This window comes from Cariama cristata, unplaced genomic scaffold, assembly GCF_000690535.1.
Source record: "Cariama cristata isolate BGI_N322 unplaced genomic scaffold, ASM69053v1 scaffold17669, whole genome shotgun sequence".
NCBI classification, from domain to species: domain Eukaryota; kingdom Metazoa; phylum Chordata; class Aves; order Cariamiformes; family Cariamidae; genus Cariama; species Cariama cristata.
This window is the reverse complement of record NW_009637680.1, coordinates 1-13004: the sequence shown is the minus strand read 5'-3', so window position 1 is coordinate 13004 and position 13004 is coordinate 1. Positions and strand designations below refer to the sequence as shown.

The following is a 13004-nucleotide window of genomic DNA, read 5'->3' as shown; positions in this document are numbered from 1 at the left end:
GCACAAGGTGTTTTTGAGCATTCATTTGCTTTTCCATACGTTTTGGCTTTAAAGTTAAAACAGGAGATATGGCGCTTATTAGGGGCAATCAGTGCACTCTTCAGTGCTGGTACGGCCTCTGTAAAGCAACTCAAAATGGAAATAGGAATTTGAGAACAAGGGGGTGCCTTATGCTACAGCCAGCTTAAGTATTAAACATGTTTCGTAAGCAAGGAGTACAGCCAACCATATCACTACACTTTTTATAAAACTGACCTCAGTCAGTCCCTACTGAGATGTGTCTGTGTGACTTGCTGTCATAGCTGCTGAAGAGAATCTCTTGAAGCTTCTTGTTAAGCGCTTTAAGAGAGACATGGCACAAACTGGACTTACGATTTTTCTACTCATAAGCATACTACTGCTGGATCAGACCATCAGCCAGGCTTCCAAACTCAAAGCCAGGAAGCACAGCAAACGTAGAGTGAAAGGTACTGGGTTTCAACTGGGAGGAGGGATAGAAGTTTACAGACTGCAATTTTACTATATATTTAAATAACATTGCATGAACCAGAAACCAACATCATAAAAATGCTTATTAACAAGGGACACTTGAGTCTATATTATATCTGTCTTTAAAATATTTTTATGCAAGTTCGCAAAGCCAAGAATAAGGTGCCAGAATGAATTATGGAAATAGAGCTGTATAACAGCTGTAAATACATTGAATACATTGCTCCATTATGCCTATTCATCTCTGTCAACATTATTTAGGACTCACAGGTACGGCTGAGAGAGGATTCTGGCTGATCATTCTTACGTAGTTATACTGACTAAGATCAGAAGAATGGAAATGCATGTACATATGGTGGAAAAGAGCAGAATAAAGTATTCAGTCTCCAAGGTTATTGTTCAGATTTTTGTACCATTTCTTAATTCTAACAGAATGTCAGTCTAATATTTGTGGAATATTACTTTACCTGTGTGAAAAATACTGTGAAAAGGCAAGTCAAACTAATGAAAAAGAATTAGCAGAAAAAGATAAAGCATAAATTCTCAGAGCAAAGCTTACAGAGCAAATATAATACCACTGAATGTTGTTTGGAAATGTCTGTGTATTTAATTTAAAGACTTCTTTCTAACAAAAGAGGGTATGAAGGAGGTTACACTAACTGCAAATATTTAAATACCTAGTCAGTGAAAAAACCACAGCTTTGATAAATGCATTGTACAACATGATTACACTGCTCTGGAGCTAAACAGTTACATATACTTCCTTCTCCTTTTGAATCTCTATGGTTTTAAGCTTGGTGTCCTAAGGACAGGCTGCTCATACATTTGTTTGGCACATTCATCTGTCAATCTTCCACGAACAGTTTTTGAACTTGAAACAATTTGGCAAAAGAATGGAGTTCCTAAGGATAAGCTTCTCAATGTTGGGGGGGGGGGGCACAGATTTGCATTAGTGTCCCAGTATCGAAAGGTTGCACCAGAAGCTCAGTTTGTTCTGTTTTTTGCCTCTTTTGAAGCAGAGGAACATGGAGTGGCTGTTGTGAACTGGGACTTGCAGGGAGTAGCATGGATTGGGGAACTGGGAGTCCTGCCTTGGGGAACCAGGGAGTCATGAAGGACGGCTGGGGTTATGCCCACAGGCAGTAGGGAATAATAGAGAAGAGATGAACTTTCTGGGGTGCAGCTGGAGTATTAGGTGATGTAACACAGAACTGCGGTTTTGTTAGTTCTGCTACATGTGAAAGAGCTTATTTATTCCTTGTTTTCATTACTGTGGCTTCTGGAAGGTCTGGTTACTGCTGCAATCAAACTGGCATCTTGTGCAATGGAAACATGCCTGCTAGTTGTTTGATGGTGGTGGAATATTGTAATGATTAAAAAAAAGAAAGGAAAAGAGGACATGAAAATGGAGTTCTGTGCAAATTAGCTCCTTTTCTTGTCCCACCATCTTCTTGGTGTTTTTGTAAGTGCTACAAAATGGTGATTCAGACTGAATTTGTGTGACTCAAGTCACCAGGCCCTCTCTGTACTGATGGAGAGAGGAAGGCTCCTCCTGGGGAGGGGAAATTGCAACTCCACAAGCTTGTCTGCATACATTCAGACTGTGAAGTTGGATTATATTAGTTATTCCTCACTGTGTCAACACAATAGTTGTGCGAAATTTTCATGCTCTAAGAAATAAAATTTCTTTGAATAAATACAACTTGTGTCCTGCTGTTATTTGTATGTCATATATTACACCATGGTGTACAGGTTCAAAAGTAAATAGGCAAATTTTGCTGTAAATGAGATACTGGCACCCTAAATAACAATTAGCTGCAATGATCTGTGTTTTTTAAACAGTCACTAGGATACAGTCCAACTGAAAATGCGATTTAAACTATAATGGTGAAAGGTGAAGGTGGGTTCCTCCTGTTTTTATGGGAATCCTACAAGAATCCTGTCATTAAGGAAAAAATCTTTAAAAGAATTCAAAACATCTCAGCAATGCAGAAACGCATGATATTTTGAAACAGCTTTTAATATAAATTTAAATAACTGATATGCACACACATAAGATAATTTCTCTGTATTTCTTTTATTTAAGAAAAAGATGACCTAAAGACCCAGATTGACAAATTATGGAGAGAAGTAAATGCTCTGAAGGAAATGCAAGCACTTCAGACAGGTAAAGTAGCTTACATTGGTCAATGGCTTCCAAAAGTTATCACTGCCTTTCCTCTCTCCTTCACTCTCATCCTTCTCTTTAATGGGGATTTGTGACCGAGAAATACAACTCCCTAAGAGCATGGTATGCTATAGGTGTAATGGTGAGATAAACGTTGAAGGAAGCATTCAAGTAAAATCAAGTCTGAACTAATGGCATACAAACGACAATTCTTCACAAAAAGCAAGAATTAATCTGGAGCAAGCACTACTTTTGTCTTTGCTCTGCACAACCCCAAGCTGTGATTTTAGGTATAATCAGACAAAGGCAACACAATGAGGGTTGCTGGGTTTGAGAGTTTAGATGGTCAACGAGTTAGGTCCTCAGCTTTGATATGAACATGGGCTAACTATCAAGGCAAAAATATTAATGGAAAAGGCTGAGAATACCCCTAAAAGGAAGCTAAAAGGACTGAGCCTTTTTAAAGTGTGCAGTTCGCAACATTCAAATGTGAATGTTGCCATAAAACTTCAGAACTATACCCACTGGGAGTTCAGAAATATCCTGTATCAATGTGCAGAGTCCTTTAAGTATTTAAATAGCCAGATGGAAATTTCCAAACAAAATAAGAAGGGTAAATACACATGCACCTACTAGACAGTTGTGCTTTTTCACAGCTGTTGACACAAAACTTGGCATTTAAACATGTACAAGAGGACACTACAGAGGAAATGACATCATTCACATGAAACAGAACATATTTTCCTTAGGGATGGTAATATCTGGGTTGTCCTGTTTTACATCTTGGGTTACACAGAGCTTTTTGAGTTTTACAAAATATTTTTATTTGAGATTTCTTATAAGAAGACTTCAGAAGTTTCTTAAAAGAGGGAGCCTGTGCTAGACAAGTAACTCTTGTTTAAAAGTAATTCTTGTATTGCTTCCAGAAGGAGCTTGAGAGTAAGCATGCAGTGGCTTAGAAATGAAACCAGAACCACGAGATTTTCTATCCTCAAAACTTATTTTCAGCTATATTCTAAATTCAGAACCCACACTGTTCAACTGGATTCCAAATTTGGCAAACAGAGATCTATCTAGCTCTGACTGCATTTATTAATGGCCTTATGATATCAAAAAAGGAGCTTTTTTTTTAGCTTATTGACATTTTCAAGACACACATTACAATCTCACTTCTTTTGCTTGAATTTCCTAGGTCTCCTTCCTACATACTGTGAAATGTTGCCACACACCATTTAGCAGCACATACTTTCTCCCTAAAGAGGGCCAGTCTCCATCACTACTGCAGCATTGTTGAAGTAGATAAGGTCTCTCTGATCTTTCCCATGAATATAAATGTTAAAGAATTCAATATTTAGCAAAGATGGTCATTACTTTTCTTTGGCCATTAGCAGTTGGAAAGGTTACAATTTGAAAATAAGCCCTAATATAAAATGATGACCCTGAAAATGCAACTAAGGAATGCAGTGAGTACTACAACTGGAAATACTAAAAAACTGAGACATATAGGGTATGTTCCAAAGTGGATTTCCATATCCTGTTGATCAGATACAAAATTACTTTTTTACAAGAACAGATGACAGGAATTAGAAACAGATTATAGAAAACATCAGGACAGAAGATGTTCGTATTGCTTCACAACATATTTCTAATATAAGTACAAGATGAGTTTAAGCAATAAATGAAATAATCTGGAAGTAGTCACATGCAGGATTCTAAAAATAATTGTTAGAGGAGTTTATTCAAGGCCTTTGCTACCTTCCTCAGCTCAGAAGGAACACTCCTTTGAGGTTTCTCTTCTAAGTATATTTCTTGGGAGAGTAAGTTTTTCACATATCCGCATTAGGAAAACTGCAAAGCAAAGTTTAAGGATTCACTCCTGCAAGCCTGCCCACACAGACCTTAGGCTGGAAGAACTCTGACTGTGGTTCTGCAAGGCAATTCCAGTTACAGAGCATATGCCAAATTAATGTTCTAGTACATTTGGACTTCACATCAAGACTTCCCCAATATGTTCCAGCAGAACTAAAAGCAAACAGATTTATAAATGCGAATGTTTAGATTATTTGGTTCAGATTGTCATGCAAGCTCAGTAATAAGTGTACACGTTTTAAAAGTGTTTATAGATTTAAGTCACTTTACCTCATTTGAATTTATAGTTTGAAGGGATAGACTTTGCTGGAAAGACCAGAAATTAAGAACTGTAGAGGCGAACGTATACTCTTCTGCAGGTGGAATTATGCTTTTATCAATCATCCCGACAGAGATTTGCATTATGAATTTGAAATCAGTATTTTTCTGAACTAGGCTTAGTTAATGCATAAAACTTTACTTTTCTTTGGCACTTAAATATCATAAATATGAAAAGACCTTTAGAGACCTGTCTCTTTACTATAGAACTAAGTATAAATTTCTTGCTGACCAACTCACATCAGCCAACAATACAAACATCCATAACTCTTCCATTCCATCAGTTTTAAGACTGATGAAATAAGGTAAAAATGTGTGAAAGCAGGACTATTCCTAAAAGAAGACATAAGATACACTGACAACAGGCCTAGGTTGCAAACAGCAAAATAAAAAAAATAAATCCTTGAGAGGATTACATTGCTGGAGGGAATCTGGGCCTCAAGATCATGCCTGAGGTTTATCAGAATAAACACAGGAAAGATTCTCCAAAGCACTTTATGGTGTTAAGATCACAGCTATGTCTGTCCTTCCTCTTAAGTGTCTCTTCTCTGGAGCAGCTATAAGAGCATGATCTGCTTTTGGCCATCCCTTGTAGTCCAAGGTGCTTTGCAGAGCACCTGCAAGGAGTCCGTTCAGACTTCCCAAAGGCACGCTAACATGCTGGCTGTGTACAAGGTCCAACATGAACAGGAGGAATAGCAGGAAAGTCCGATCTCATAGCTACTTTCAGGCCTAACTCTGTGCAGGCAAAAGCCTTTCACTTGCTGAGGGCCTAGTCTGCTTAAGTCCCAACCTACCTTTAGAAAATTATAATTTTAGGAAACATTATTCAAAGCTATAGCCCAAGCTTCTACTGAACATACAAACCAACATCTATTCACAGTCTGTCTTCGTGGGACAAAGGCCCATAAGAAGTGCTACCTCATATCAGAAGGCACCAAATATTTTCATGAAGCCAACGAAGACTGCATATCCAAGGGAGGGACGCTGGCTATCCCAAGGAATATCGATGAAACAAACATCCTTCGAGATTATGGCAAAAAAAGTATGCCGAGAGTGTCTGAGTTTTGGTTGGGTGTCAACGACATGATAAACGAAGGGAAATTTGTTGATGTCAATGGCATGGTGCTACAGTACTTCAATTGGGATCGCACCCAACCAAATGGGGGGAAGCGTGAAAACTGTGTCTTTTTTTCTCAGTCATCACAAGGCAAGTGGGTGGATGAAGTCTGCCGTACTGCCAAAAGATATATTTGTGAATTTCTGATCCCATAATTACATATACAAATGGCCATGACTATGTTTTGAGTTACTAACATGAAGTTTTGCTTGTTAGTAACCCCTCCCACTTAGACAGTGCTGAGCTAAAAATACCCATCTCCTGGATTGTACTCACTCTTTTTTACTCTTTCCTGAAAGAGAAGTTTTCTCTATTTATTTTCTATACAGATGCTAAAAATGTTAAGTTTAGTGAGTGCTCTCATTATGTACAGGAATATATATTATGTTTTGATCTACATTGTATCATATTTTGGCATATTATTTCAGCCTGATGTTCGGGTTGCTGGAATTCACCTCCTCTTCCTGTACTTTGTATCTCTATGGTAGGGCAGTATTTACTTGAACTCAGAACTCCAGTGAATTTATTGAAAGTTTACAAAAAATTGCTGTGCCGTGACATGTGCCAATATAAGGTGTAGGGATCCTTTCAGTTCCAGTGTTTAGGAGGGACTTTCAGATTATGTGGGTTCCTGTGAAAAACGGCCATCATCCTTACAGAGTTTAACAGGATGGATCTGTGACCAAGAGTTTTACCTATGAATTAAGAAAGCCAAATGAAACAGAAAAACTTGATGTTAATTCTTAGACTATATGGACTTAAAAGTCACACACTGCTAGAAAATGGGGGAAGTAGCTGTTCTAAAACATCAGTTAGTCTAAACTTTAACAGGATGGATCTGTGACCAAGAGTTTTACCTATGAATTAAGAAAGCCAAATGAAACAGAAAAAACTTGATGTTAATTCTTAGACTACATAGACTTAAAAGTCATACACTGCTAGAAAATGGGGGAAGTAGCCGTTCTAAAACATCAGTCTAAACATGTTTGCTTCTAAATGTCTCAATTACAGTTAAACATTAGATGTCACTTGGAACATTCCCATAGAAGAAACCAACCTGGGACTAGATCATACCTCTACTATGTGATACCTTAGTGAGATGTGCAAAAGCCTTCTCTCCTGCAGGATCAGGAAGAGGCTTTATAATTCAGACAGTAACGCTGCCTGAAAGCACAAGTAGAGAGGAAAGATCCCGTTTCTGGGCACAACGTCACCGCTCCTTCACCTCTCTCTATATGGCACGCCTGATTGACACAAAAGAGTGGGGCCAAACTGCGGCTTATTTGGCCACATGCAGATTTCCCCAATTTAACACCTGACATTTGAAAATGAAGTAAAACACGCTGGTTATTTTTTGCCATGCTTAACCTCACAATAGAGATTTGCTTTCATGTCATAAATAGCAGTTTCTCTCTTGTGTGAAGGAATTTCATTTAAGTATTTAAATATATTGCTGCTTGGAGGCTAATTTCTACTTTTTATCTTTTAGTTGTACAAGATTTTATTAAATTATGCAATAAATTTGTGATTACTGGTATTTAATTGTAGTAGTATTTTTGACAGCTTATGCATCCACATGAAGGTCATTCCTTCTTAGGAATTTTCCTGAGGATTCAAAAGGGGTACCGTCTTTGGGCACATTATACTATACTTTTTTTTTTTTACTAGCATACCTACATGCCGCAGGAATCACAAAACCGATTAGGTTGGAAGAGACCTCTGGGATCATCGAGCCCAACCTTCGCCCTAACACCACCATGTCAACTAGACCATGGCACCAAGTGCCACCTCCAGTCTTGTCTTAAGCACCTCCAGGGACGGTGACTGCACCACCTCCCTGGGCAGCCCACTCCAATGCCTAACGACCCTTTCTGTGAAGAAATGCCTCCTCATTTCTAGCCTGAACCTCCCCTGGTGCAGTTTCAGACTATGCCCTCTTGTTCTATCATGAGTTGCCTGGGAGAAGAGGCAGACCCCAACTTTGCTACAAGGTCCCCCCTCAGCCTCCTCTTCACTAGGACAAAATTTGGATCCCTGCTTGCCTAAATGCTGTATGAGATGCAACTGTTCAACACACCACTGTAATGTCCTATAATTAATTACATTTTCCAACACTTAATGTATTTGTAAAATAGGCCTGATTCTGAATTCTCCCACTCAGCTCTTGAGTTAAAATAAAGGAGCAAGAAGTCCCTCAACTCCAATTTTCTTTCAAAAATCTAACAACCTTTGCTAAGGTTTGGGATCAATACTCCTTTTACCTACATTTTAACATGTTTAAAAGTCTGCAGTAATTTTGTATGGCTTCTTTACCTCTGGCTTCTCTGAAATAGGTCAGTATCTCAGCATATCCCTACAGCTACAATAAAATTGAAAATTCACCACAAATTCCAGAACTTGTTTACCTTTGAGGAGTTTATAAATTTATGTCCTATTCAATCTATTTCAACCAAGCTTCTAAAGTTGTACACAGGAATTGAAAATGTTTATAGATATTATTGGCAGACGTTTATCAACCAGTGCATACAGATACCAGAGGCAGAAGTAACTATTTGTTTAGTAGTGATTTATGGCACAAACACAAAATTCACCATACGGAAATCAGTAATCAATTTGAAGATTCCCAGCAGAATGCTTAGTTAAGAAATAACAAAGGGACATAAAGTAAATGGAAAAAATTATGGAGGAAAACTCAGGTGGACAGAATTGGAAAGGCAATGGTAGGAGGATGAAAAACTCCTCCAGAAATGCCTGCCATGGGAGCAATACAGATGGAGAACAAAGTAGAAACACAGCAGAGACACAAACTTTGTCCTGTCAAATTAGCTGCCACTATCTTTCCACTCAATGATCGAATGTGCCTGTGCAAAGTAAGCTCAGAGTGAGTATTTGCTACCTGGTGGGCCTGCTCTGACCCACTGCTGCACCAGTTCTTGTCCCCAGACCTTTGCTCCCTACCTTTCCTCTCTCCTGATAAACACATGGTATTGCCCATCTTTTCCATTCAAGCAGATTAGGCTTCCTTCTCTACACCAGTCTCCCACAATTAGTTTCTGAAATCCTCTGAGGTCTCCCAGTGGCGTTTTCCTTTCAAATTCCAAGTCTGGGTTCCTTATCTCTGCAAAAGTCACACAGAACTGTGCACCAGGGAGCCCTGCTCCCCCGTACATGCATGTACAGCTGGCAAAAGGGATGCAGGAGCCCAAGGTCTGCATGCAACTGGGGTATTCTGCTCTGCAGGTGGGTGCTGTATCATGGAGTGGGCACTCACTTAGCGATTGCCCATTTGCACACCGGATAGTCATCACAGTTCAGCTGAGCGACTGGGAATCCAGCAGAATGGAGGACAGCATCTTTTATACACATTAGTGCAAAACCACCAACAGAAAAAGCTCCAACACTCACACCTAGTGGTACAACAGCAGAACGCGGAGTTCACAAAGTTTGAAGTGCCACGTAAGTGCAATTACTGTAACAAATACTGCTTTTAGGTGCTTGCTAAAGGAGAAAGCTCCAATGTAACATGTCCATCTACTAGCATCTTTGCATGAAAATAGGAAATAAAATTTTCTGAAATTTTCCAAAGTGCTCAACATTCAGCTGCTAAACCTACATTCTTTTTTTTTTTATGACAAATATTAGCAAATTTTCATTTTATGCAGGAAAAAAAAATATTTTTTTTTAAACTCAAACTGTTTCATGGTCTCTATTTTGACAGACCAAGCAGTCATTGTGATAAAAACCTCAGGGATGTTGCCCTGAATCTATGATATGACAACATAAAACCTCCTAAAACCACTCCTTGCATTGCAGCATCACAACAGGTTAAGTAATACATGATTTCTCTCCCCACTTATTTCATACTTATATTTGTCCTCCTACCTTGCATCTGATGTGTCCATGGATTTCCCTCCTCCTTTGTCTCACCCCAAGGGAGGTCTCATTCTTCTAACCTCTTGCCCTAAAGGAATGCAAAGCTGGCTGTTGGCACTGAAGTGAGCGAGTTCCCTCCCCAGCCTTTATGATTTGATAACAGAAGATGTTCACAGTCAAGTTGCCATGTAGGGTGGCACAGGGTTAAGTCACCATTCTCCACTCTGTCCCTAGGCAACTCATCTCTTATTAGAGCAAGAGGTCGGTCCCTTGCAGCGTTCATATCTCTTTGGTTGTGCCTTGCTATATGTTTTAGCAGTAAGTTGTTTCTAGCGTAAAAGCTGGTAGTTACAAGAGGTTGTCAGAAGGAGAAACTCTTTTTATCCTGTTCATTACACATGATATACGCCCAGCATCATTTGGTCTGGCTTCAGTCGTGCTACATCTCACAGGATTTTCAACAACTCATTCAGTTTCATTCCTTCCTCTCTCTTTTTGACCACCTCAGGCCTGCCTGCATATATTAAATCAGGCTGGTCTTCATCATACTGAGGCTGCAGACACTGCCTGCCAGCAAGGGGAGAGTCTGAGGTGGGAGAATGACTGCCAGCACCGATGTCTGGCTGAGAGCTCAGCTGTAATACAGTTACCCTCCTTGGTCTGCTCCTGAAGGGGAAGTTCTGATATTAGCCGAGAGGTGCTCAGGAGCATCTCCCAAGCTTTTCAAACTGGGCAGAAGAGCCTAAAGCTTGTTGATTTGCCCCTGACCATCATTAGAGAGCTTAGTAGGGGGTATAAAGCTCAAAGTAGAACAGTTTGGAGTGGAAGGAAGTTACAATTCAAAGCCAAGGCCAGGGCTGGCCTTACACACAAAAATGTAAGAACAGTACTTTTATTTACTGGTATTTTCACCTTTTCCCCTTGGCTTTTACTCCTTCCTTTTATTTGTCGCCATATGTCCTTTTCCACAGTCTTCATGCATATGCTTTAAATCCCTGGGAAAGCAAATTTTCTAGGAGCATAGAAGTTTGCTTTTGTAGCCAGGTCTAGAATTTAAAAGACTTTAAAGATCTGTTCTTGAGTACTCACCCTAGTACCAGTGCAAAATTCAACCTTGTTAAACTCCTTCCTTCCATCCATCAGGAGCAACCTAGTACCTTGTGGGGCACTCAGCATTGCCAAGGCACCAATGTTGTCCCAGCAAGCTCAGACCAGTTACAAAGTCACCTGTTGCTATGTCACAGGAGCATATGATTTGTCTGAATCACACACTGCAGCCACCTGAATCTGGGTAGTTACTGAAAGACAGCAATTGTATCTGTGAACAACATGAAACAACCTCAGAGAGCCTTACCTTTGAACAGCAACAAGCAAGGGAAATGTCTCTGTAGGAGCAAAGAGCCTCAGCTAGCGTCTCTGCTCATATTTAAGCTCAGCCCAAGCTTGTTAGCATACATCAAGCAGCCATCCCCACTTGAATGCTTGGGTTGCAGTGAAAAGTTCTCAGCTGTGCTTGAGGCACAGGTTGTCTGATGGATTAATGTGTGGTGTGGATTTCAGCAGCAGAAGCTTTAAAAATGGAAAATGGTCAAATGTTTACTAACTAAATCTAACAGAAAATCCATTAAAATATTGGGAAATGGTTTCAAATTTCAGCTTTCTTGGTCTTCATTTCCAATTTAAGCCTTCTTCTGGCATTAAGCCAGCTCTACAGACCACAGAGATGACTGTGCTGTGGGGAAAGCTGTGTTCCTTTCACTGTAGGGTGTTTATAAAAGGAGAAAGTCCTCTGGCACCAGACTCCAAGATAGGGGTTTGGAGGATGTAATCCCAGATAAAATTTCTGCATCCCAGCTGGAAGCACCTTTCTGTGCTCAGCAGGCCAGGCATATGTGTACCTAGGTGAGCTCAAAGGCTTCACTAGGAGCTGGATTAGCTCCATGATTTATTCTTCTATGCTCATGCAGAAGTAATGTGGAAAATTCCACAAGCATAGATCCCTTCTGTCAGGGCAGCAGAAGATGAATATAGGTGTAGTTAAAAAGAAAAGCAGCAGCGCAGCAGGGACAAGGCTCTAAAGATGGCTTAGTTGTTAAAGTAAATGATGTACTTTTAAATGAGCTGTCTTTTCTCTGTACTGTGTCACAGCTATGAGAGCTGCTAGTAATTAATAAACCCTTCGAAATTAAAGTCATCACTCTCTCTTTAATTTAAACAAGTATAATGAAAAATAGCTTCTCCAGAGATACTCAGTGGCACTCAGTAGCACAGTGGCATTTCTCTTTGTTCTACTACAGTACTACATTATTTGCCTATGTACGGTAATAATTTTGTAAAAAAAAAGTGTACATCCTTAGGGAAAACCTCCTAACATTTCATTATTAGGGCATGACTGAAAGTTCTTTAAAATGAGTGGAAAGACTACTGTTGAAATCAAGGGGGGTTTAACCAGATTATCCCAAACTCTTCATACACAAATGTTGAAGTACAACGTGCTTTAAGGCAAGCATTCTCAAGTGCTCCTGCAGAAGACAGCTGTTCAAAAGATGGTGTGGCCAGGTCCTTTTGCTTTTTCAGAAAATGCAACTGTAAATAAAGAGACTCATTCCTCGTTCCACAGCAGTGAATTTTTCCTTCCCAGCGAAGGAAACACAGAAGCAGAACTAGGTCTTAGTAGTGTTTGGCTTGGAGATGTATTCACTAGTGAAATCCTGCAGTCCATTGAGGGTGCAAAGGCCTGATCTGCACACTATTGAAGGAAAAGGACTGTTTTTCAGTTTACTTCAACAGACTTTGGGTCAAAATGGGAACTTGTCATTCCTCTTCTATTTTTACTGCCTATCACCCTGGTTTCATTCCTGGAAGTTTTAAATTAGTGAATGCAGGCATCAGCTCAAGAAGGAAAGGAGCAGAGAAAGACGTGATATTTTTCCTGTGATTTCCCAGCCCCAAAGAGGTGTGAATCCTCAGTAGGCTAAGGGGGTATCTCAGCAGCAAGAGATTTCGTCTTCCAGCATAGCGAGTGCTGGTTGCCCTAAATATCGATGCCATCTGCTACATCCCCAGTGCCCCTCGACGGTCCCTGCTCAGCAATCCCCACTGTGAGCGCGGCTCTCCTGCCTGCCCTGCTAGGACCCAGCGGCAGCTGTCGGTGGGCAAGAGCAAGGG

At 40.0% G+C, this 13004-nt stretch overlaps 1 protein-coding gene across 1 annotated transcript; it reads left to right on the top strand.

Annotated features, from left to right (window-relative positions):
- Positions 1-291: 291 nt before the first annotated feature.
- On the top strand, positions 292-6362 carry CLEC3A (C-type lectin domain family 3, member A). Its single transcript, XM_009708439.1, has 3 exons — positions 292-467; positions 2576-2656; positions 5727-6362. The coding sequence occupies exons 1-3, from the start codon at positions 353-355 to the stop codon at positions 6116-6118; spliced, it is 588 nt and encodes a 195-aa protein (XP_009706741.1). The 5' UTR covers positions 292-352; the 3' UTR covers positions 6119-6362.
- The last annotated feature ends 6642 nt before the right edge of the window (positions 6363-13004 follow it).

What these genes read in the sequence shown, in the direction of transcription:
- CLEC3A (XM_009708439.1), top strand. Translation starts at nt 353, where the DNA reads ATGGCACAAACTGGACTTACGATTTTTCTACTCATAAGCATACTACTG. An exon ending in CAGCAAACGTAGAGTGAAAG is followed by an intron (nt 468 to 2,575) that starts GTACTGGGTTTC and finishes CTTTTATTTAAG; the next exon opens with AAAAAGATGACCTAAAGACC. An exon ending in AATGCAAGCACTTCAGACAG is followed by an intron (nt 2,657 to 5,726) that starts GTAAAGTAGCTT and finishes ATCTATTCACAG; the next exon opens with TCTGTCTTCGTGGGACAAAG.